The sequence below is a fragment of the Botryllus schlosseri genome, chromosome 11 (genome assembly GCF_051294905.1).
Source record: "Botryllus schlosseri isolate E-star chromosome 11, Bs_hap1, whole genome shotgun sequence".
Taxonomy (NCBI): Eukaryota; Metazoa; Chordata; class Ascidiacea; order Stolidobranchia; family Styelidae; genus Botryllus; species Botryllus schlosseri.
Genome location: NC_137246.1, coordinates 5,157,502 through 5,185,208, shown reverse-complemented (window position 1 = coordinate 5,185,208; position 27,707 = coordinate 5,157,502). Strand labels below are relative to the sequence as shown.

The following is a 27,707-nucleotide window of genomic DNA, read 5'->3' as shown; positions in this document are numbered from 1 at the left end:
GGTGAAATGTAGGGTTGGAATTAGCAACACGCCGTCACGTGACGTCATGAGGTTCACGTTCGCGCTCACACAGAACCTTTCAAAAAGGGTCGCGTTCACACAAACCTGAACCTTTCAAAGGTTCACACCATCCCCTGTGTATATCTTGTGTTAGCGTCCACAAAATCATTAATATTATTATCCCTTCACAACCACCGCAAGATTGCGGTATAATGAAAAGCTAGGAAGGAGTTGAAACGACGTAATATGGTCATGGGTCAAATACCGCACACACTGTATTTTCGCGTTCTGATATTATTTTTGACAATTTGTTGGTCACACGCAGAACAAATTTATATCCTTAAATCGAAAAGTCATTGCATTGTATGTAGGCCATAAAATGTCGTTCGTGCGACTTCTGCCGTGTCTGATTTCTTTCGGAACCGTTTGTCTATCCGGAGTCGCCGGACTGTTATCAGAACTTTACAGATCTTGGTATTACCTCCCAACCGCTTGATCTGAAAAATACAGATTAGAATGTCATCGTGGCTATAGCCCACCGATCATACATTTTGTCATCGGTCATAACATAAATGAAAACTGCGAAGAATTCCAGTTAACTTTGTTAGTCGAGGTAACAAAAACATTCTGTCTTTGTTTATAGCATATACCATTTCAATATTTATCTTCTCTGTTTTGATTATGCTAGCTAATTTTAGCCAGAAACTGAGCAGATGATACAGCCAAGATAAGAATATCACGTTTCCTTTCTTATGTAAATCAGCAAAACAGTCGCAAGGTGGCGACAAAGATTTGACTTCAGTTCGATTCCAAAATATCTCAGATTGATTGTTTGTGCAAAGCTATAGTGAATTTCGTTTTACGCAAACGCGGTGTGTAACATCTACAGTACAGCCGGATAATCCTCACGTGGACATGTTTGCTGGCACCGCAAAAATGCGATGTAGCATTAGATAACATGAACTGCGTAATCGTTGCAGATCCACGTAAATAAATCTTCACGATAGAAACCTGTAGTTTGTTGACGAAATATCTTCCGGGTCGACGGGGATATCACTGTGTTCCGAACGTTGTGCCGGCACTCGCTCGGGTCCGCACCTCGCGAGGGGTCTACAATCCTATAAATACTACCAGTCGGAGAGGAAGGTTGGGAAAGCTCACTCGATAAAACGAAAAGTTCGCCTGAAAACAAGGATCCAATTTGAGCAGTCACTCAACAACGAAAGTGAAAGTATATGCGCGGACCATCCTCGCTTTCCCCAAACGACAGGATGTGCTTGGCGTAGAAGTTCTGCAAGTTACCGAGACACGAGTTGGCTTGTGCTGGGCAAATTCGTGCTCTACGCCACGTCCCGTCCAATTGCTCCATCAAGGTGAAAATCTTTCTGCGCGACAAATAGGCTAATAATAGTCGGGAATTGATACCAGTGCCGACGAAAAATACACTGGTCGCAAGCAGACTCGGACACCTAGATATTTCTCGATAATTCTAGGTGTCTAATTAGATTTATTAGAGCATATTTCCGGCAATCTAATCCTAATCTAATTTGTGAAATGTATGTATGTTCGAATTTTGATTGTAACCTAATTTCCGGTTTTGGCTGAAACTGTTACAGGAGAACTGTATAGGGGAGATGTGGTACCGATGAGACATGGGGACCGAAAATACTTCATTATTACTGTACGCGAATTTGCCTACTATTGCATGCTGGCAGACTCTTTCCTCACATGCAAAAAAAACTTGGGCCTGCGTGAGTCGTGGGGTCTGTGACAGATGATTTATGTTTTGAGGGGTGTAAAATGAATTTGGATCGACGCATACATTTTTCTATATCACCTTCCACACTAACAAACCAGCCATAATTTTTAATGTGAAGTGTAGGGCTTGTATCATTGTATATGATGCCACATATTTTTCAATTCCATACCATAATCGAGTGGACTATTTTCAAATCAATTACAATATGGGGTGGGGGGCCTATGGTACCATAGCCGAATTAAGCAAAATAGTTGGACCAACTAATCACTTAACAACAGAAACACGCCTACATATATAGAGGCCGCAAATCAGTTACCTGATGTTGTGTTTTATCGCTATAGCGAGGTATGTGAAGTCAAAATGTGGATTTGCGGTCAATATGAAAGTACCATTAATTTTGTAAGTTTGGTCGTAAATCGAAACGTGATTTTACGCCAAACTTTTGAGTTTATATAATTTATTTTATGCTTGAAGGTGGTGACGAAACTTTATTGATTGGCTTGCTTTAAGTAAGCTTATAGTACACAACAAAACAAGATGAAAAATTCCAGTTTTTCAGTGTATGTCCGTTAGGTCCCATGGTCGTGTGCCTTTGGACCCACCGAGTGGGGACCGATGTTACGTTCGTGGAACAAATTTTAAACGGTGATAAATTTTTTTGGAAAAGGCGGATATTCATGTTAATGACCGCAATAAGAGCTTAGATCGAAGTGTTGATCCAGCAAAAGATCTGCTATTCTAGGCTGAAGATTTGAGGGCCAGAGATCATATTGCAATTTTTGATCCATCGGTACCACATCTCCCCTATTATGAATCGAGACAACTTGGTGTACAAAAATTTACCAATCCCATGCTCCTGAGAATAAGATTTGATACGAATTGGACTTTTTTCAGTTCACTTGGAAATTCAGCAATACAAGTTCTAATATTGGAAAAATCGTGGGTACAATTCTAATAAAAAACTGTGTCACTATAATTCTAATCTTAATTGAATTTGTAAAAGATGAGAATTTTCTAGTTGTCCCTCTTTATTCGCAATTATCATTAACAAACAGGTCTTGCAAATACTGCTGGATAGCATATAGTCCTAAAATACATTGGCCTTTCTAAATTGGTAATTGGCTATGCAGTTATCGTGAGATAATTGAATTGAGATATCTTCATGGTGGCTAATATCCTACCTACTAAGGCCTTGGGTATGAAGTTTGAATAATTATTATATACAGCCATCTCAGTCTCACGCGATCGATCCATAAAACCAGTTGAATGGCATAAAAATATATATAGGATTAAACTAATTTCTCCACCAACAGGAATTATGACTTTGTGGTATTGTCAAATCACGAACAACGAGCACTGCGATAGAAATAGGTTATGGTTACGGCTTTAATTCGCCGCCTTCGAACATTTCGCCCATCTAAAATCACCACTATATCCATGCCAGATGCTCCAATCGCATCATGGATCTGGTTCAATAAATTATAGTATAGGCTGGCCCCACATGCAGTAGAAGCTAAAATATTTGGAGTAAATTTTACCCTGAATATTATAAGCTTCTATAATATCCTCACCCGTTGTGGTAGTCCCCAAATATATACTTCCCTCTTAGGTTTGGATTTCGGCACCCTCTATAAACATACCCACCCGTAACCGATTTTCCGACCGAATGGCTGTACGCGTGAATAGGTGGGACATAATTTTCTGCACAGGATAAAACAGCGAAATCAATGTCGCATCGCAATATCAATTGAGGGGAGGCTATATTACTTACGAACAAATTGAGAGTTGCATAATTTTCTGTCGAAGCACGAATAACCCTCATATGCCCTCCAACCGTAGTTACCGCCTTTCACGACGATATCAATTTCTTCGTACCGGTTTTGGCCGACATCGCCGCATATGATACGACCCGTGTTGGCTCCTGTAAAATATGAATCAACGGTCGCCATCTGAGGCCTGTGACTTATGTGAGATTTGAGAAACGACATGTGATACTCCAATGAAACCATTGCTTTTAGAAAGAAAAAAATATATACTATGTTTGTCAGCATTACGGAAGAGGCACCGTGTTAGCGGTGTCTTAAATAGCCTGGAAGTGGACCGTGCTACAATTCGACAGGTACGGAATCAAAATAAAGAAAATCAGCATGGTTAATTGACCATTGGCGTTGAAAAACACCAAGGATATCACACACAGTAAATACGACTATCGCCAAAGAGAGAGCTGAATGGTGTACCCACACTGTGGTGCGTGCGCCAGATAAGATCACCTTGAAGCGATATTGCGACATTGCGGCCCGCAGCGCCTACCAAGTTTTAAAAAGGCACTTTATTCATTTTTAGTGGGTCACCCCTGATGTAGCCGATGTGGGAATAGCCGTAAAGGTTTGCTGAATACGCGATATGTTGGTAAGTGCATGAGACCACATTAATATTTTCTGCGATTTCATGCCGCTAATATCATATGTCGAAACTGGAATTGTTTACACTTTACAGTGTCACAGACTACCATGACGTCGCTTCCCCGTCATGATTTACGTACGTGAACCTATAGTTAATGGTGAGAAGTGATCACATATTCGGTAAGGATTATCTCACCGCGGAATTACCACGTGTCTAGAAAGTTCAAATGCTGCAAAGTTTACGTGAACCGGAATTGAACTGAAGATAATTCAAAACCGGTTGCTGTTCGTGCATTGCATAACGATTGTATATGCTTATATTGGCGGATACATGTACTTCCATATATGGATGTATTATTCATTCAATGCATTTGGATTAGTGCGGGGCATGGACCGGAGCCGGATCGGATATCCGGCCGGATTTTTTCAATTTTGGTTGGGCCGGATCGGAGCCGGATCAGTATTTTTTCTGATGCGGCCGGAGCCGGATCGGAGCCGGATCAGAATATTTTTGATCCGGCCACAGCATGACTATAGTAACTTCCGACCACAGTGAGAAAATAACCGAGCCATATTTGTAAAATCACTGAGCCATGACCCAAATATATGATAGCTCATTCAATCGCAGCATTTATTATATGACTAAGCATTTATTACCTCCAACATCCTTTGTTTCCATTGTATGTGGTCGATGCGGGGTCTCCTTAGCGTGCAGTGAGATGGCTAGTAATCCTACTATTATAAGATCATCGAAAATAGCAAAAGCTCTGTATGAAGAAGGGAAACTAAACGCGGTTGATGTGAAGGGAAATAAAAGTGAGGTGTGGAAAAGTTTTGCCTTGCTAACTGGCCCTGGCACCAGTGAGGAGGGCGGTGACTATTCAGGATTTGTTCTCTGTCGGCATTGTGGTTTGACATTCAAGCATGACAGAAAGAACAGTGGCACGACACATTTAGCCACTCATACCAAAACCAGATGTAGTGTATCAAAAGTCATACCATCAGCGGGCCAACGTTCAATGTCATCCTTTCTGACAAAAAAGAAATCTGCTCCGCTTCCGACTAAGGCCAAGGTACAATTGCTCAAAGCAGCCACATCATTCATTGTAAAGGATTTGAGACCATTCCGATCTTTGGAGGGTGACGGTTTTGTCGAGCTTGCTCAAACATTTATGGATATAGGGTCGGTGTATGGTCGAATGAATGCAGAAGAAATAATCCCATCCAGATATACAGTTAAAAGGGAAGTTCTAAGCCGTGCTGCACTGGAGAAGGAAAAAATTTCTGTCATTGTGAAAGCGGCTATTGGCGAATATGGGATGATTGGGCTCACCACGGATATGTGGACCGATATCAAAAGCAGACATTACATGTCACTGACAGCCCATTACATCCGCGAGGAAAAGTTGCGCTCGGTAGCAATATCTGCAACAAAGTTTGAGGAGCAAAAATCAGGTGTAAATCTGCTAAATAAAATCCAGGAATGTTGCACTGAGATTGGACTATCTAGCTCTACGCTAGACTGCTGTTATTTTGTAACGGATGACGCAAGCAATATAAGATCTGCACTGACTGAACATCAGAGACTGACATGTGCTTGCCACATGTTGTCGACTGTCCTGCACCACACGTTACAGCCCTCGATGTCCGTGCATAGTCACTGCCCTATAGTTTCGTCTGATACTGAGATGATAGAAAAAGTTTCTGATACAATATCTCGTTGCAAGTCTTTGACTGCATATTTCAAACGTACCGGTCTCAATAATAAATTGCCAACTGCCTTGAAACAAAGTTGCGAGACACGGTGGAACTCCATGTTGTATATGCTTCAGTCAGTTCACGATAATATGGAACAGGTGATGCAAGTTTTAAAAAATGCCAACGAGATGGGAAGATTGAATGGAATTGACTGGACATTGGTGATGATTCTCATTAAATTTCTTGGACCATTTGAAGAAGCTTCTAAAATTCTTGAAGGAGGCTCGTATCCGACTCTTCATTTGGTGTACCTCTGCTTCAAAAAAATTGAGCGATCTTTGTTTGAAGACTCTTCTGATCCTCCTATTTTGGAATACATGAAGAGACGTGGGCTGTTTTGTCTGAGAAAGAAGTTTGTAGTCACAGACTTTCACCTGTTGGGATTCTTCCTGAATCCCAAGTATAAAGCTCTTGTTCCACTAACTGATCGCGAAAGATCCAAGATACACAGGCTTGCCGAACAGTTCCTGATCAACATCAATAAGGAAGCAAATTCCTCAGATCAGGAAAATCTAGTACCAATACCTGAGGCACCAAAAAAACAAAAATATGGCGATCTGGACTATGGCTTTGAAGACTGGGTGGTAGCCAAGCCTGCTTGCGAACCCGAAGAAAATGAGATCTCAAGATACATCAAATACTGCTTTGATGAAGCAACATTGGGATCATTTCATGACGAAGATGCAGGCCTTTTTGATGTAGTGAAGTTTTGGCTATCGCCACCAATCAGAAAACTATTCCCCTTCCTGCACCGATCGGCATTAGGTATTCTTTCCATACCAGCATCTAGTGCTGCAAGTGAACGACTGTTCAGTGTGTGTGGCCATACTATTACAAAGAAACGGGCAGCCTTGTCATCATCCACCCTTGAGGCAATAGTAATATTAAACAGTTCATGTAAATAATAAATCGCAGTCGAACTTCCAGTTTTACTTAAGGGTTGGGCTTAATCTTTGAGCTTCCTTAGTTTCAATCAATGTTAGTTACCAGCCTGTGAGTGTTCTTTCATATCCCATACAAACCTGTGAGTTTTTCTTACCCTGTAGACTACCTTGTCATTTTTAATTCGATACCAGCCTGTGAGTGTACTTTCATATCCCATACAAACCTGTGAGTTTTTCTTACCCTGTAGACTACCTTGTCATTTTTAATTTGATACCAGCCTGTGAGTGTAGTTTTCATATCCCATACAAACCTGTGAGTTTTTGTTATGTAGCCTACCTTGCCTTTCTATATTCGATACCAGCCTGGGAGTGTTTATGTAGTGTTTGTGAAGTTTTCATATTCCATACAAAGCTGTGAGTTTCAATGCCATGTCTGTTTCAATATAACCTGAACCCATTGCCTATGATCTACTGCATTTGTAGTCAACTAGAAATAGCTAGTCGTACATGAATATTATCGGAGTTTTTTGGATCGGATATCGCTCATTTCAAGTATCCGGCCTCGGAGTCGGAGTGGAGTCGGACCAGAGAATTGTGGAACAGGATCGGAGTCGGACCAAAGAATTTGTCGATCCGCCCCGCACTGATTTGGATTAAGACATATTTCATGGGCTAGTTCAGCAATTACAATACTCACAAGCCCGGACATAATCCATGTAGAATCGCGTTAGAAAGGCCCGGAACGAGCACTCCTCAATGTATTAGCGCGAATCGGCATTACACACCTGATTCATTTCCTCTATCTGATGAACACCTCCACATATTTCTGACTCCTAGAGCGTAGATTTCCGGTAGGTAACGGGTGTCATTTACGAAAGGATTATCCACTGGAATCCCGTACGGCTTTCCGTTGCGCCCTTTGGTATCAACATCAATACGCAGGACTTTACCCAACATCGTTAGTCTGTAATGCAAAATAAACAGAATGACTTACGGACGACGTAACGTCTATGAAAAATATTCTGAAACAAATGTTTCCATATTGCGTGAAATCGGCTGGATTTCCACAAAAGATATTGTAAAACAAGTTGTTGTTTTTAAATGCTTTGTGATTAACATTAATTCGCTAATTGATACTACAACCAATTACCGGGTACAGGATGCGAAACTTATGTCGGGCAAATACGGTCACTTTCATGAAGTAGGAGAAGCCCCACGTGTTGCAATTAGCCCTGTTCTTTATCTTGTTTGTACGACATCATGGTATTGTGGCGAGATAGCGCAGTGGTGTAATCCGCGGCTGAAACACCAATGGGTGCGGGTTCGAGTCCGACCGAGGTCGACTTCCGAACTCCGATACCTAAGTGTCCGCGTCAGCGGTGTATTACAAAAGCCTAGAGGTGGGCCGTGCTATAAGTCGGCAGTTACGGAAAATAAAAAGAATATCCGTCTGGTGTAAATGACCATAGTAGTCGACAAACACCATTAATACCCCAAAACAAACAAATTTCAAGGCTACATTTTGTTGTGATAAATCGTGACAAGGAGCCCGCATGTTAAAGCATTCATTATGCGTTGTCGTAAAACCACTTACATACGTGTGCGAAATTTATGTTACTTCGCTCTGACGAATATTGTCGTCTATGATGATCTTTCACATGGTTAAAACTTCCGCTTTTCCTGCATGAGTCTGTTTGTACTTCTATCGCCTTTCATGACAAGTTCGGTGTGATATGGCGTATTAGGGTATGCGTCGAGTAACTATATGCCGAACGCTCGGGAAAATGTAGGCATATGCGGTTCTGGATCTGCAAATGACGGTTTTGTAAAGATTTGTGCCCGCATCGATGGCTTGAATTATTCTCGTGTTGTTTGTTAACCATCCATCACATATTGTGCTTAGCTAAAATAACAGCAAAAGATTCCGGACAAAAAAAAGTTGTTGCCATTGCTAATCCGCGAGTAGAATGAAAAAAGCAGTTCAATTTAAGGGCATGGAACTCGGAGGTCGATAGAGACATTTCCGTGACTTATTTGCGATCGTAAGCATCGGCCTTGTAGAAAGCTACAGTACAAGAATTTCAGCTTCGTTTGCTTACTTGTTCTGACCGTTGCCGTGCCTCCCATACGGATCTCCCGACGCGCCACCATCTCCAGAAAATATGTAAAGGTAGTTTCCGAGCTCGCCATACTTGAAAAGCAATTGACCGCCATTGTGATTTCTAGCCGGCTGCAGTATCTCCAACAAAATCCTTTCCGACGAGATGTCCGCCCTGTTCATGTCTGTGTCCATTACCTAAATTACAGCACGCGACTCGTTTTGCGTTTGCGGATGTAGATCGGTTTACGTGATGAATCAGCATAGGTAGAACTCACTTTCATTTCACTAATACGCACATACGTGCGGCTTCTACGTAATATCGTGTAGTACAGATAAAATAGTCCGTTTGTTATGTAGTTTGGGTGGAATTCGATGTCCAGCATTCCTCTCTCATCGTATCTCCTGTGATCATTTTAACAAAACAAACTGTCGCACAATTTACATTATACATATTATCTGTTATCAGAGTTGGAAATTGAATTTCAGTGCAGGTTTCTGATACCCAACCGGTACCGAACGCCCCTTATCAACTTGAAACTGCAATAAAGATATAGTCAATACACGAAACTGGGATTAACCTATAAGTGTCACCCGCAGTTAGGCCTACTACAAAGTTGAAGGATGTGCGTAGATTACCGTGTTTATCACAATAAGAACATTGGCGCGGGGGCATCTTGCGTTACATATACGACTCGACACGCTTGTCTCTGTACCCAAATGGGGTTGGATTATCATACAGTATAACGTAATTGTACCAAATATAACTTCGGAGATTAGTCAGTTGCTTTGGTAACGCCTCTTCGATGTATCAACCCGAGAGGACATTTAACATTTCTACATTATCACAGTACTATAATATAATATATAATATAATAGTTGGAATGACATCGCATCCCTAACTATTTCAGCACATTTAGGAAATTCATTATACCTATTTTATGTAATATATCGAATTCTTCATTCTACGATTCTCACTTTTTGTTCACTGCCACAACCTGCTTCAAGTCGAGAAATGGCACATTCAGCCTAGAATTATCAGGCAAATAAATCCACACCATTCCCAACTGCTCCACCACGAACATCCTAAAAAATTAAAAACAGGGGATATGCACTAACGCTTTACTTTTTCACTCAGTCCTTTCGCTAACCGATGAGTTCCGTCTCTTGCATGTTTCATGGACAACGGTGATGATCGACCAGAGTCAATTTCTTCTAGACATATCGCTATACATGCGGCTGAAATCGATCACAAACATGATAAAAGAGCATTGAACATGAACATTGAACATGCATGCGTATTACGGTATGGTCGATTCACTTTAGCTTGAGGTTTGCCACTTGGCATACATATAGGGTTGCATTTAAAACAAATATGTTTAAAGCCCTTATTTAAAACATGTTTTTTTAAGCCATGCAGTCACGCATATTCAATTTTGACGTCATAGTCGATTGACATTGACAATTGAAAATCTAGGGTAAATATAGCTCCTTTGACGAAATATCTGTATTATTACTGTTGAACCGACTATATTTTGAGGGTTCCAACAATCTCATATCGATATACGTCGGCTAGGGTGGTAATTGTCCGTAGGCTCATACAACATGTTTTTAGAAAGTATTCACATAATGATTGCATAATTTCACAACTTCTTTTTCTTTTAAATGGCCCTTGTTTAGAACACTGTTCAAACATGGCTTTAACAAAGTGTTTTAAATAACCATTTGTTTTAAATGCAACCCTATACGCCAGAGGTGGGCAACCTTTTTGGCGTCCACGGCCGCATTTCCAATACTTCGGCGCCATACGGCCGCCAGCCATATGTGAGTTGACTAAAAAAATCTCAATCTTCCGTTTTGAATCCCGAAATACCCGTTAACGTTATTTGGGTTGATAAAGTCAACCATACCCATTATCGTCGCGAATGCCGAAATCCACATTTCACGCCACTTTAGTGCAATCCACAAGCATAAAGACGCGGTATAATTGCCTACGAAGACATTTGGCCGCCCTCGGAGGACATTTTAGCTTTGTTTAAAAACTTAATTTCTACTAATCTTATCATGTCTAATAAATACCAAACATATTTTGAAAGGAATATATTTAAGGAAAGTCTCTAACATTGAAATCAGTGACTTCCTTGATTTTGCATACGAGATGACAAACTTGCAAAATTGGGAACCTCACGCGACACCATAAGTCTTAGTTGCGACTCTAGGTTTCCGTTCAGTAAGCGAGTTCGGTACTCGTTTTTCAGGTATTTCATTTCCGAAAAGGCAGACTCGCACACGTAAGTGCTTCCGAAAATAACAAGAGTTTCTCTAGCCAATTCTCGCAAAAGTGGATATTCATGGGCCATTTTCCACGTGTCAATCAAATTCTCCTCGCACTTGAACTTTGTCACAAGCTGCTCATCATTCTTCAATTCCAACAGCTCCATCTGAAGGTGTGGCGGTGCACTTTCCGTTTCCACCAGGTGTGGAAAGGCAACAAGTCGTAATGTATGTGATATTTTTTGGAAATCTTTGAAACGATCTGCGAAATCCTGCATTACAGTATCAAAAATCCCCGAAAATAAAGTGATCGGAATCTTTTCTACCTTTATTTCGCAGCTGTCGATGAGAGACTTAAGTTGTGTAAAATGGAAAAAATCACGCTGCTGAATATGAAGTTTAAGGAGACGACATTTGTCACGAAAATCCGATACTTTTTTGTACATGGTGCATATCATTGCTTCTTTTCCTTGTAGGCTTCGGTTTAAAATGTTAACATGGGACAGAAAATCCACAAGAAACGCCAAATATATGACAAAGCTCTCATTTTGTAAGGGGCAGTCTTTATTTTTTGTGGAATAAAATTCCAGTATTTCTTCTCGCAACTGTAGAACACGACGAGATGTGTCTCCTTGGGACAACCAACGTACTGCGGCGTGGTAGAGAATGTCTTCTGCCGACGTTTCGCGCTCTTGCAGAAGTTCTTGAAATTGCCTATGATGAAGACCATTTGCACGAATGTACAAGATGATGCGATTGACGTCTTTCAGAGTGTCATTTAAGGCAACAGATTTTACACTCAGGGCTTCTTGGTGGATAATACAATGAAGGTTTGTGAGCTGGTTATTATCGTACTCTTTCGACACGAATTCTGAAAATCTTGTCACAAAGCCATTTGTGTTACCTATCATTGCAGGTGCTCCATCTGTACAAATACCGCGAAGATTTTTCAAGTCTAATCCATTGCGAATGCAAGCATTCTTAACAGCCCCAAATATGTCTTCACCACGAGTGTGGGTGGAGAGTGTTTCCATTGAGAGCAGATCTTCGCAGAACTCAAAATTTGGAGACAGAGAGCGAATGAAGATCAATAGTTGTGCAGAGTCCTTAATGTCAGTCGATTCGTCGATAGCCAGTGAAAATAAAGTTGCTTCCTCATTAACCTTTGTCTGTATGGAGATCGTCAACTGTTTGGCGATATCATCTTGCCGACGCTGAATTGTACGACGCGAGAGAGGAATTGGAGAATAATCAGTTTCTTTACCAGGATGAATGCACCTAACAACGTCCACGAGACATCGCTTATGTAGTTCGCCATCTGAATAAGGCTTTCCCGCTGCACCAAGATGATATGCGACTATATAAGACGCTTCGCACAACTTATTTTTCGACTGAATGAAAGCTGATATGCAAGATGTCTGCATTTGCACACTTTTCTTCAAACTTTCGAGACGACTTTTCCTCGACTCACCCACCATTTTTGCGTACTTGTGTGACACATGACGACGAAAATGCTGCCTTGCATTATCTCCTTTAACAGTTTTGACCACTTGATTGCATATCAGACACATCATAGTATGGGCCAGGGCTTTGGAGCAGCCGTAAATTTAAACTGCTCCAGCTCCGGCTCCGGAGCTTTCTTGTATCATACATTAGCTCCGGCTCCAGCTCCGGAGCCGCATTATTACCACTGCTCCGGCTCCAGCTCCGGCTCCGGCTCTGAATATATCGAATGGGTCTGTCTATATCAGGGGTGGCCAACTCGCGGGTCAAATGTGGCCCGCGAGAGGGTTTTGCGTGGCCCACGAGGTAATTTCCTATTATATTATCGAAAATGAATTGCTCAGATTGTGAGCTTGCAATGCAATGCCAACGAAAAATTACAATTCTGGCTGCGACACTTGGGATGTTGATGACTAAAATATCAGTTCCGACGCATTGGCATCCAGGGTCCAGTAACATTTTCAGTAAATCGTCGTACATTACAATAAACTAAAATAGCAGCGAAATTTTTCTTCACGCTTCGCGTGTTTAATTGTCACACGATTTCTTGCTTGGTAGCCTACCCCCTACTGAAAATGAAATAAACGCCTAATTTACCCGATTGAGTCTAACTGTATTCGCAATTACGGGAGGAAGTCTTTTCGCGTTTGCGCTCGCATAAAGATCGTCGACGGTGAAATGTAGGAACAAAATGATTGTCGCATATTATCGGAGACCTTCGATATCGATGTGGCCAGACGCCGAATAGTCGTGTCCTTGCAAACTGAGCCTAGCGGGCGGTATACAATAGACCCGCAATATACTCAAGTATTATTATTATTGACCTAGTTTATTTATAAACTTTGAAAATTTTACCCGCTTGGCGCGACTAGTGGACCGCGCACTCGTTCGTCACTTGCATGTGCCCCATTAGCCGAAAAGGTTGGCCATTCCTGGACTATATAGATTACTAATCTACCCATAGGTTAGTTATCTATAGTAATCTATAGTAGTCTGTCAGCCGTCAGTAACATCCGATGTAGCAACGAAGACATGTAGGTGCCGCTGTGCTGGCTTGTGACGTCATAATCAATACTTGTCAATTGTCGACAACATCATAGTTGCATTGGAACGCACTTTACTCTATGCCAGGGGTGGGCAAACTACGGCCCGCGGGCCGCATGCGGCCCGCAACACCGTTCTGCGCGGCCCGCGAGAGAAACTTCTTAAAAATATTGATAAAATGCATGCTAAAAATCGAATTAATGCCGGGACGTGATTAAACTTTTTCTTAGTATACTTCACCATGATAACTCTAAGGCAGTGGTTCTCAAACTGGTGATCGCGAAGCTGAGCTCAACTGAAAATTTTTTCGCGCTCCGCGCGATTCACATCCAATTCATAATTATTGCTCTGTATTTATTCCGAATTTCATATTTAGAAAATCTCTCATTCACAGTCGTAACCTTCCTTGCCATCAAACTATCCATTAGGTTTGCTAGCATCATGGTTGCGTTTTGTGATATAACGATAAGGGGGGGGGGGGGGCTTTCATCATCATAAGGTTGGCGTGTCTTAAAAAGTGTGAGTACCACTGTTCTGAGGTAATTACTTCCTATATTATTTTTTATGTTTGATTTCTGGCGCGACAGCCCGATCTCAAGGCCCTAGAAGTTTGAAAGGTTTCAACTGCTTAACATCACAGAAATCATAAACGAGATTGACATAATTCGGATCACGAGTGTGATTCCAGATTGGCCACTCCGGTTTTAATTATTTCAGTGATGTGCTTACAAAACACGATTCATGCGTGTCTTAGGTAGATTCTTTCCCTCTATATGCGTAGAATGAGGGTATTTATATTTCATCTACACATAGTAGAAGGGTGTTTGAAGCTAACATGGTTATTATGATGCTCTAGGCCAGAGGTCTCAAACTCAAATGTGCTCGCGGGCCAATTTTCCAGTTTTGGCGACGCCGCGGGCCGCAGCATTAATAGGGGTATATATTCCATGTCTTTCGAAGTAGGCCTTATTCGACGGGATGAAATTGTCCTATTGAAAGTGAGCCGAACTGACATTCAACACACAACATAAAAATGTGATTCAATTTTGTATCAATTTAGGCCCGGCATGAAAGAAATCATCACAATTATAACTATTTGAATACAAGTCTTGTTGTACAAGCTCATGGTCAAATACCTTCGAATATTGGAGCATAAAAATAGCATTATAAATATTATAATGAAGGTTTCATAGTGATAGAAATGTCGGAAAGCCGAACAACCCATTGTTGTGACATCGTTGAAGCGAACCACTACGGTACTCGGTACCTTTAAGTGGCCTAATAACATGGTTTAGCGACCCAAGATGTAAATAACGGATTGCCAATGGTTGCCGTAACTACTCGCTTAGTTAGAGAAATACCAAGCTGTGACCTTCTGATATATTATACTATTCCCATGATACGCGAATAGTTTGTTGCGTCTAAGCATATAGTCCCACAAATCGTCCAAGCATAATGTTGCAAACGACTATCGTCTATGGGTCAGGGTTTACCATCCTGAATTGGAAACGTGGCGAACGAGTGAATATTCAACTGCATGGTCGCGGATAGTGAAGTTTGATGAATAGTTTCAGGCTTTCGGAGCAATTTGAGAGAGAATTATTACTTTAAAACTTGAAAAGATATATGTGGCACTTATTTATTGTAAAATTATTGAAAATGTAAAATGTTGTCGCGGGCCGCACAAAATGCTCTGGCGATCCGCATGCGGCCCGCGGGCCGCGTGTTTGAGACCTCTGCTCTAGGCATTGTGTGTCCTACAACTGAACCAAAAGCCGAATTACTAAATCTATGAACAGATCGCTCTTCACAGATTCAAATTTCAATCCTGTTCTAAGAATCAGGACAACCGACTTTCATCACTATAGTTTTTACAAATTGGTTATTGAGGTTGACCAGCCAATGAAATCTCGCCACTGTTTCTACGCGTGTACGATATCATCAAAGCAATCTTTGGTTGATTTTAAATAAGCATATTATCTTTATGTCCTCACTATATATTCAAATACCAATATTGCGTTTTGGTTTATAATCCCAATTTTAAATAGTGCGGCCCGCGAATGGATTCAGATGTTGAATGCGGCACGCGAGCTCAAAAGTTTGCCCACCCCTGCTCTATGCCATTGCTGTGCACAGCATTAAAATTCAGGCCTGCTGTTCAATTAGGATAAATCAGCAGATGTGGTTGTTGAATATATAATAGCATCGTATGAAATAGGTCGGAGCCGGAGCTACTCCTCAAATAACGGGCTCCAGCTCCGGCTCCGGCTCCGGCTGAATTTTATGTAGAGCTCCGGCTCCGGCTCCAGCTCCGGTGAAAATGCACGGCTCCGGGGCTCCGGCTCCGGGCTCCGGCTCCGGCTCCAAAGCCCTGGTATGGGCTGCCGTTTCTACCATAAAATAATCCAACTCCCATTTGATATTAAATGCCCTCTTCTCCTCTGTTACTGTTCTTTTTCGTTTTACTGACATATTGCGATGTAGACCAACTTTATAATGTAATTGGGCTATAAGGAAAAAGTTTTGTCTCAATGTATTATTCTCTTTCCGTTTGCTCAATACACCCACACCCACTCAATGTTATCCGCTTACCAAGGCTTTTATAACTACGGTTCAACCTATCGCGGTATCGCCAATAGGCCCCTCACATTTGGACTTCGCGACAAGACTGACTAAGCTTAGTCCTTGGTCCTCATACTTAACCGACATTGGCGAAGTGTGACGTAACAATGCAATAAGAAAACGCTAGGCGAAGTCAGCTTTACCGGCAACCGGTAGTCATGACAAGTGACGACTGGAAATAAAATTATCCAATTCACTGAAGGCGTTACACAGACAATTACGGGTTCATGTTAATGGAAACTTTCAAGATTGTATAGAAACTCCTTCTGTCCACATACATGAGGACTGGTCAATTTCATAATGGTTGACTCCAATACATACAGATAAGAAGCAGATCTATATTTAGCAATCATTATTGTGCCCTCAACTCTCGATAAAGTGCACGATAGTCGCATATTCATATCGCAGGAAGCCTAATAAGCAAATCTGAAATTGAAGAACCCGGACGAGGACGGGGCTCGTTCACTTTCGGACCAAAAACACATTTTCCCCGTAAGGATGTAGTGAGTTTGGTCCGAAAGTGAACGAGCCCCGCAGCTCCGTCTTTTAGTGGGTAGATTGCAGTATTATATTATGTCGATTGAAGCAGCTGGAAACGCAGTCACAGAGTATGCAGTGAAAGAGTTTACCACAGTGATTTAACAATACCCTCCATCGTCGTAATAAGTTTTATCATACATGTAACATATGATCCATCAACACACGGCCGCCAGCACATGCATTTCACATCACGCGCTCACGGCCGCACAATTATGCCTCCACGGCCGCAGGTTGCCCACCCCTGCTATACGCGTAAGTGATGTCCTAAAATAAGCTACAAGTTAGGCCGTGCAACAAGTCGGCAGATATGGACTGATAATAAAGTAAATTTTGGCCAGGTGTAAATGACTATTGTAGCCCAAAAACACCATAAATAGCATAAAACAAACTGACTCCCATATGAAACGTTGCGATGAAAGTAATTTTAAATGCAACCCTACATACAGATATGTTGCACCACACTATACTCATATAGTGTGCAATGTTACGCCGCTCTATTGGAAAACTTTCTGAAGCAGTTTATTTGTTAGTTTACTGTACTAATGAGGATACTGTTATTGAATTGGACTAAAAATGGACTAATAACTAACTTCAAATGATACTACTTACTGATACGCAGAATTTCGTGGAATATAGAATCTTGACATAGTTATAAAAGATAAATACAAAACAGCGACAATATAGGGTGCCTGATTGATATCAAAACCGAAACGTATCCCATATGAGTCTGGTGGTCATCTCGGTACAATGACCTTGTCGACATCTGACTGTTCCATGTCAGTGATATATTCCAGGAGTTCCAGATCAAGGATTTTCAAATAGGATACACTCTTAACGGAAAAGCGTGTGTATTCACACCCAAACAGCCGAAAAGGGTGGTACGCAAAACAGAATTATATCGCGGTCGTAAATCCTATGTGCCTACATGCACACCTTCTTATGAGTTCCTATTCGCATGCCTAATTTGAATTAAAACGTTGTAATCGTTCTATACTGTGATATAAGTCTGAGGTAGGGGGTGGTTTCGTGTACCGGGTGTATATTCAAACTAGTATATCAGGGGTAGTGCACGTATTGAAATACACAGTCTTTTCGCAAGAGTGTAGTGTACAAAATATGATTGCACACACAATATGGACAATAACAGTTCCGTAAACAATAACGTAAACGTAAACAATATAGTCACGTTTTCCAATCTGGCTTATCACTATCATGAAATCCGTATCGTTGCCATTTTGAATAAACGCATAAAACTGTATGACAATGTATATAGGCCTATAATTCAACAAAGACGCAATATCTCATATCTACATGACCCTCATTCAGATATGATTGGATACTTACAGTTAGTTTGATAATATTCAACCCGGCCCAGATTCTGCGACAAATCCGGGTTCTGCTTCAAGTCCGGGTAGCAATAATCTGGATCGCTGGTCGTCACAGCGTTACACACGGCCGCGTAGTTCTTCTGCTCGATCAGAGACAAAATTCGAGCGTCATTTATGAACGGCTTCATTACTGCGGAGCATCCTGACGACAGCATAGTGTTGCAATACGTTGGACAAAGCCCCGGAAATGTTCTGGCTTGCGGTAGAGATTCAGATTCGTAGATGTGAGCGGCGTACGGGGAGCATCGCTGCAAAAGAGTAGAGTCTAAAACAGGTGCTACATACCTTTTTGAAACCAAGAGCTACTTCTTGGGTACTGATTAATGCGACGGGCTACCGCAGTTACTCTGTCGTTTATCCGTGCCCAGTTGGATTTCGTCACTTAGACATTCAGAGCAATGGACAGGGTTTCCGCCACTTCCCAAGAACAAAAAAACTCTCACTCCCTGGGACTCACACCAGCGTCCCTGGGCGGGCCGCGTGTTGGTGACCCCTGACGTATGGTAATTGGTAACCCTTTGTGCTACGGACCTAAACATCTTGGTATTATCCCCTTATCCCCGCCCCCAACACTACCTTAAGTTAACCATGTCTGGCAATGATGATGCTTGTAATGTATCCCGCGCACCAGTAGCTAAACAAAAACGTTGGATAACGTTCATCGTCAAACTAGCAGCATCCGAGCATCGTACCTGACATAGTAAATCTCTGACATATTTGCTGCATCTGGCCCGTTCGGAGGGTTGAAGCTCGAAGAAAACCCGTAGAAAATCACCGAATATCAGGATGTCCGCTCGACTATCGCAGCATCCGAAAGCTTCGTATTCCTTGCAAATGTATGACGGTGTTTTCGGTCTGTAAAATAAAATATGAACGTATTTAATGTACAGAGGAACTGGAATATTTTAAATTTCAAACGCTGCTCCGGATATGAACAACGGCTTTGAATGAATGTCAAATCATACGAAAATACAAATTTATAATATATAACACGGTCTGGAAATGACTGTGACCTAATATGTTTTATACTTTAAGAATCAATTCAAATTCATATGTTTTACACCCAAAAGGTTAGTTATTTGTTCATGTAGTATTTCGTGATACAAGACTGCAATCTTTTTTATTTTTTCAATCCTTCGCTACAGTGTTCCATCTCATGATTGTATTCCGTTAAATCAACATCCGCATGCATGCACCGCATGCGGCCCGCGGGCCGTAGTTTGCCCGCCCCTGGTCTATGATTATATAGATAAGTTAACTATATATGTCATGATAGTAAAGTGCCATATTTAATGTGTCTAGTGTGAATAATTTCTCAATATGTTTCAATTACATTGGTCATTTTACGTCAAGCCGCGATTATTTATGTTAATTCCTGATCTGTAGACTTTTAGCACGGCTCATTACCATTCTAGGACTTTGTCAGATAGCGCTTACGAGAATCGAATGGCAAATAGGAGGCTTTTTATTAGTTCTTCTCGCTAAATCATTGGCATTGAATATCGGAAACCGTCACAGTAGTTCTACTGATGTGCTTAAATGTGTATCTAAATTTATTTATATTTATATGTGGTTCGGAAATAAACATAGATTGGTAGGTGAAACCGGCCGAGGTTGGTCTTGGTGCAAGAAAATTTATAAACAATAAACGTGTCAAAAAGGAAATCGTTCATTCCAGGAAAAGCCAAGAGGAAATATTTAACTGTTCAAGATATGGTTTAGCCCACTTGATCGTGAAAATAAGTGGATAAAAATACATCGTAACTCGGCAACTATTACTGTTAAAACAGGAATAAAGTAATATGTACGATCACTGCAACTATTGAATGAAATGAAATATTGTTAATTACTTGTTCAGTACAACTTTTCTTGACTAACGTTTTAGATCTACAACATCCAATTAGCAAATTTCGATACGTCGAGATCAGGCTAAATAACTGTTGCCTCATACAATTTATCAAATCCAATCGCAAATAATTTCCGCGTGCATTCCATGCATGTGTAATCTATATATTTTGTTTCAGTCAACATTCCTCGTATATGATGAGTTTCTGCTTCACCGTCAAGGGAAAAATAATTGACGTGATCGTAATCATGGTTCAGCCTACGTCATTTAACACCTTGTACACATTTGCAATCATAAACAAATGCCTGTATTTATTGGCTATAACGCAAATCATTTTAAAATATGCCCGTGTTAATTATTTTGGTTTTACTTTACACTAATATTTGTGGCGTGTCTATAATTCAGCATTTTAAAGATACTAATCTCTTATCTCACACAGCAGATATGCAGAGCATTTTCCGTAGCACCGACAGCAAAGCTCCGCTCAATAGCACGCCCCATCACGCTGGAATCAGAATTCAAGCTTAAATACTATAAGTAGTGTTCGTAGATATGCATTTTGGGAGTACCCTCTTTAATAATCATAATAAAGCATGCTTTGTAGAAGTATTGCAATCATATTTTCCGTTTATATTTTTATTTTGTGAGATATTTCACTGATTGAGTTTGTATCAGGGGCAGGCAACTTCTCCATCCGGCGGGCCGGATAGGGGAACATGAACAAAAGGCGCGCCGGATTCCTGAATTTTTTTAAATGATTTTAGGGGAACTCCCCCGTGGGAAAGAGCCACAGATCCGTCCATCCTACTCGGCAATACCCTTTGTACAAACAATTCAGAGCCGCACACATTCCTGCAATTTCGAACTACATCTGGATTGGGCGACCGATTCACGAGCGAGCCCAAATCGGTGATATGAAAGTGATCAAAAAAGTCAGAGAGCATTAGGCATAGTCGCGCGAAGCGGGAAATTTTTTTGCATAAATGAATGAACTTGATCAATGGTATTGGTGAGTGTCCGAGCAAGTGGTTTCTTCCCAAATTTACAGCACGTATAATTATAATTTTTAACATTGATCATGGCATAAGAATATACGTCCATGAGCTTATCGCAGATTATTCACTTCGAGCGGTTTTCATTCTTAATAATTCCTTTGTTGAAAACTCCTGCAACCCAACGGCCTCGGGCTTTTATAATGTATCTATGATACTGTATTCTCATGATCAAGACACGTACGTAGAGATGCTAAATCGCGCGAAGCTCGCGACATTTTTTTTAGTTTGAATCCATCTACCCGAAAATATGCCACTATTTACAGATATTACGAATATTTTCGAAAAATTTCGGAATGACATGGCCCCATTCGCCCCTGGCCACGTCAATGCGATGAACATCAGTTGTATTGGAACGTCGCTATGTCTCGCTAATGTTCATGATCGAAAATGTTGGCGCCTAATTGCCTGTAGACGGCGACGTGGGCCACATCATCACGTAGACCGTAGACTGTCGGCGGGCCGCACAAAATGCCGTCTCGGGCCGGATCCGGCCCGCGGGCCGTATGTTGCCCGCCCGTGGTTTCTATTATGAAACAAAAGATTCTATGTACCATACATGATAATTATTGTGCATTCAAAATGAAAAAGTGAGGTTCAATTGCAGGCCTACTAATATAGCCAGTAAAGCTTCTTCGTATGTATACATAATAATGATACCAAATCCTAGTACCTAAACATTTCAATAACAGATCAATAAAAGATGAAATATAGTGCTCTGGAACTCAATTATGAGTTTTACTGCCAATTTATTTTGTTTACGCAAATCTGAGGAACTGGAATTATATGGTGAACTTATAGGTAAAAACAAATAAATATAATGTAACTATAACAAAGTAATTTGGTCAATTCAATAACTGTAAGTTTTATGGCACGTACATTTAAATCACCAATAAAGTATCAGGGTACATAAACGAAGGAAAAATATTAAGGCCACCACACGCCCTAAATCACTTGCTTAAAATAAACCCGAAATAACATCACGGAGGCCGCATAGCTGCGAAAACGTCGGTTATTGCTTTGTAAATAAAATTTAAAGGGCCGCGATGTCCCTCCTTTTTTAATGAAAGGGTCACATGTGGTTCACAGCGGTTGTGCGGGCAACTTGGGAGCCAAGTTGCAACTTATGGAATGACAGTTTTATTATATCAGTAAATCCAATATTATTACCGTAGACATTCATATATTAACGCATTTACAATGAAATGCAAATAAAAGTATCAAGATTGAGTAAAGTCAACAAAGCTCCAGCTATTATGCGTCAAAAGTGGGCAGAACTGTTTGCTTTTTTTGTGAAAACTTTTTAAATTTCAGATTAGTAGATGAATGATATCGTGTTGCAAAAGCTGGGTTTCCACGATGATGTCAACGATTTCGTCTTCGCAAGGGATCTGACACGGCTCACCCGCAAAATATCTAGCTCGCATGACGAAGTGGCACAGAATTAGAAGGTCGCTAATAATTGATATCGGATAATCCTCCAATGCGGATTTTCTTTCAGACACCTACCAGACACATTTGTAAAATGTTAGCAATAGAAAGTATGCGAAAGCGAGCGAATGGTTAATATTCGCTTTCGGTATTATTGGTAAAAAATGGTCTACATACTTATATCACATCAAAGGTTTTGCGTGCCACTTTACGCCCATGCATCTTGATTTTATTATACGGTGTTCCTATGACTTGTATCGTTCGGTCTTCTGGCAACTCGCATTTGCAAAGGAAGCTTATTAGGTAACCCTGTGACTTCGGCGTAAGTTTGGTCAGACGAAACTTTACGGTTTTTCACAGCTAAACCGAACTTTATTCACTAATTTTCCTCAGTGCGTCTCCCCATGACCTCCAAACTCACGTGAAAGGAAACGTGAAGTCCAAGCATTGAGGGTGACCGTACACGACAATCTTGTTCATCCAAATCCCAACTAGTAGCAATACCGTAGTCCACATTGCAGTGCCTTCCTATATGTAGCTTCTGTCCAGCAATTCTTCCTGCTATCCACACCTACTAACGAACGTGCGCGTTTAGGTATACCAACAACGGAGTGTGAACCAACTTCTACATTTCTCAGATATCACTATTACGTAAACGTTTGATCAGATATCATAATATTTAAAAAGGAATCGAACAATGGTCCTTATTGATGCTTAGACTAAACCCGAAAAATACCCCGAGGGCCAAAGGCGAAAAATGTTGACTCATGCTTTGTTAGGTGCGTGTCTTCCGAAAATCGACCATGCGATTCCATTTTAGTTATGTACCGATATGGTCCGTGACTGTAAGGCTATTGCCGACTGTATGCAAGTCTTCGTCTGCACACCGTAATGCGGAATTTTCCGCTAAAACTTTACGAATGCTTTGCTATGTAATTGCGTCACATGAGAGGAACATATATTACACACCGGGGACGGGCAACATACGGCCCGCGACGGTATTTTGAGAGGCCCCCAGACAGTTTCAGGTCTTACATGATCATGTGGCCCGTGGGTATCGACCATGAACATTAACAAGACAAACTGCGTTCCAATCTAACCGACGTTCAGATGCAGTCTTTACTAAGGGTTTCTACGCCCGATCATACAGCAAGAATTGAAAGAACTTGCTGACAACCTGGATCAACTACGGATTCCTCATCGACTTCAACAGCTATTGTAGTATATATAATGTATATTCGCTAATCAAATCATTAAAGACTGAATCTGGTCTCCATGCTTGCTTAAAGTTTACATTAAATACGATTTATTTTTGTATAGGTGGAAAAATACGCGAATAATGTATAGATTTATGAATCCGGCCCGCCAAACAGCTCATTTCCCATATCCGGCCCGGCGGCTGGAGAAGTTGCCCGCCCCTGTTATACACTATAGCAGGGGTTCTCAACCCGTGGCGATGGATCAAAAATTGGAAAATGATCGCTGGCCCCGAAATGTTCAGCCGAAAACAGCAGATCTTTTGCTGGCTCAGCGCTTTGATACAAGCACTACCTATCGCGCACATATACATGAATATCCGTCTTTTCAAAAAATATTTATGAACGTTCAAAATTTGTTGCTCGAACGTGTCATCGGTCCCCACCCGGTGGGTCCAATGACACACGACCCGGGGACCTATGACACATATACCCTAAAAAACTCAAATGTGACTACTCTTCTTGCTCAGTATTATAATCTAAGCTGCAGCAAGCCAAAGAAGAATGTTTGGTCGCAACTGTCAAAAAATATAATAAATATTAACTGAAATGTTGTCATAAAATCACGTTTCGATTTAGGCTCGAACTTATAAATTTGTGGGTACATACATATTGCCCGAAAATCGACAGTGTGACTTCCAAATACCTCGTTATAGCGATAAAACATCATATGCAATTATTAGATAAAGATTTTCTGTACGCAGGCATGTTTCATTTGTTTCATGATTAGTATGTTTGATTATTTTGCTTGATTTGGCTATTGTATCATCGGTCCCCACCCTACGAATTTTATACATGAATCGAAAAAAGTCCACTCAAGGAAAGTACTGAAAAAAATAATAGGTGCCGTTATATAGCCTGATACAAGCCCTACACTTCACAATAAAAACGATTGCTGGTTTGTTCGTGTTGAAGGTTACAAAGAAAAATGTATATGTCGATCTAAATTTAGTTTAGACCCCCCAAAACAAAAATCATCTGTGAGAGACCCCATAGCTCGCGCACGTCGAATTTTTTTGTATGTGAGGAAAGATTTTGCCACCATGCAATTGTAGACAAGTTCACGGAGTGTAATCATGGAATTATCATAGAGAATTTTCAAAGTATTTTCGGTCCCAGTGATCCATCGGTACCACATCTCCCCTACTCATCATTAAGTTATAATGATTTTCTTTTTTTGTTGAAATCTCGAAAGTTTACTTGTCATGTGCACTCTGCATTTCTGTGGTACACACACCGATACATGTGGGGTTGTACTTAAAAAAAATCAATTAAAAACAAACATGTTTAAAACAAGGCCCTAATTCAAAACAAATTATTTATTGTTTTGTTTTGTTGTTTGAGCCATTACGTCACGAATATTCAATTTTGACGTCATATTGGATTGACAATTGAAAATATAGGGTAAGTATAGGTCCTTTGACGTAATATCTGTACTATAACTGTTGAACCGACTATTTTGAGGGTTCCAACCATCCCATATCGATATATGTCGCCTAAATCAGGTGGTATAATTGTCCGTAGGCTCATACGACATGCTTTTTGGAAAGTATTTACACAATTATGGCATAATTTTCCAACTTGAAAACAACACAATTTTTTTTAAACGGCTTTTGTTTAAAACAGTGTTTTGAAACACCGTTTGTTTTAAATGCAACCCTAGCTATATGGCATACTGCTCAGGTACATCTACAAAACTAACCACCAGGCCTAATTAATCATTCCATAATACTTTGTCGTAATTTCAGTTTTCAAGGGTTCTCCAGAGGTCAAGATACATACTCAACTCATAAATATAATTTGTAATGACACGTCCGTCAGAGCCATCATTGGTTGCAAGCAATTAGGCTCGATATGTAGTCGAATTGTGAGTCATGTGGTGGTACATCAAGACCATCAGTGGCATGCGCAGATGGGGTTGGGGCTCTCAATCGAAACCTCGTCTGCCTAAAAACCACATTGTATCTCCAATATTTACGATCCCATTTGCAATTACGCGATCGGTATCACGCTGATGTGTAGTAAATTTGTAATGGGATGGGTTTCGGTCTTGTGACTCGGCGTAAATTTGGGGTAGCCGGAAGGCTTACAGATAAGCGAATTGGTTCCCAAGGCTAATGAAGATTCGGCTGATCTGAACATTCGCAGCTGTAACACGCGACGGAACTATCACTGAGCGGCGGTGACCTGTCGATACATACGTAGATTCGGATATGGAAACGTGGTCAACTGCTTGTCCCGAGGAAAACAGAACCGATCTGACGCTGTCCGTTACATCCTTATATCAGGATACAATTAAAATATTCGACTCAGTAAATATAGTCAAGACGGTACTGGCAATTGTAGCGACATCGATGCGTGACACCATCTCATGATTGAGTTGCTGTTGCGAGTAGAACACGCCATTGTTACTTGATGCACCTGACGTTGACTGCCATCCCAACATCGTGTGTTTCCGGTTGAGTAACATAAATATTCATCTGAAAGGTGTTATTAATATCACAGAACGCAGCATGATAAGCCCTAAAGCAATTCACAATGAACAGCCTGCACGCATGATCAATTCATCATAGGTATCCAATAATGACGTAAATGCTACCGGTGAGTGACTGATTGAGATATGTGATTACGAAGCAAATACAATTGAAAACATTTGCTCAATGATAGTTCGCGAGCCAATAGTCGTAATAATGATTTGGGGAATATCATTGCGTTACATTACGATATATTAGCGATACCGCGCATCAGTCTTGAGAAACGTGACTCATCGTGTACAAAAAGTGACGTAATTAGTATCAAGTAATTTTTCAGCACGCGTTTAATACGTAGCCGACAACTTACCAAATACCAATGAGTATGCGTAATTCCAAATGAAACTGCGCAGCGCGCAGGGTATAGCAAACTGTAAAGTCAAACTCAATGCCCGCAAATTATGCGATCGGATGCGGATTCAAACGCTTCTATTAAATTGACATCGATAAACTTGAGAAGTCGGATGCTCGACCTCGTACTGCTGTCGAATGTGTCACTAATCTCAAGGAACAGCGGTTTACACCTAATACACACCTTGCAATGTATCATTTACAGATACAGAGTGAAAGTCTAGATTTAGTAAAGCGCAATTTGAGAATTCTTCCGAACAAAGCAAAGTCGAATACACCGTCTAGTTTCCGGTCTGATGCGCAAAGGTTACGTTAGTGTAAATGCCATCGCGATGAGTGGGCGAGACGTATGCCAAATGCCGACCGACATGTATTGTTGGCAAGCGTGCCGATCGGGTACGCATGCCTATTTAGACACTCGTCGCAGACGCCCACGTAAGCCCTCGAGCAGGAAATCAATGTATTTCTTGACCGTGTATGGTAATGTTTTTTAACCCGCGCCGCGCTACGTAACTGGATAATGTGGATATGCGACTAGACTAATTGTAACTTTTCTTCGAGTGACATTCGAGCCTAACCAAATACCATTGATCTCATAACACCTGCCGGTAAATGACACATTTCGTCAAGGTCGGTCATCGTTACTCTATAGGAGCCATCATCGGAAATCCTGCGACAATATTTCGAAATGTCAGTCACTCTCGGCTACTAGGCCTCGATCTAACATGTATATTTGACCTTATCGATACAAGCCACTTCATTTTGTTCGCTTGTTACTTTTCGTGCTATCTTATGTTACTTTTAAATCAGTGCCCCTGGAAACGCCTGCGTAAGAGCGTTTACTTGAAAGACTATACTCAAAGTCGTTTCGACTCCTTCCTATTTTTAATTTTGTAGCAACATCTTAATGTTTTAAAATGATGAAATTATTAATAACCAGAACTGATATGTAGTGGTATTCCATCACA

General features: G+C 40.9%; 1 protein-coding gene across 1 annotated transcript; it reads right to left on the bottom strand.

Moving 5' to 3' along the window:
* Positions 1-245: 245 nt before the first annotated feature.
* Positions 246-23,208, bottom strand: LOC145450956 (HHIP-like protein 1). The gene is made up of 13 exons (XM_080329445.1): positions 23,023-23,208; positions 18,965-19,127; positions 18,229-18,520; positions 10,053-10,140; positions 9,880-9,987; positions 9,180-9,306; positions 8,903-9,099; positions 7,589-7,767; positions 3,531-3,680; positions 3,331-3,460; positions 1,246-1,385; positions 1,012-1,182; positions 246-497 (listed from the first exon to the last, which is right to left on the bottom strand). Exons 1-13 carry the CDS (start codon positions 23,115-23,117, stop codon positions 478-480), a joined length of 1,860 nt encoding a protein of 619 aa, XP_080185571.1. The 5' UTR covers positions 23,118-23,208; the 3' UTR covers positions 246-477.
* Between the last annotated feature and the right edge of the window lie 4,499 nt (positions 23,209-27,707).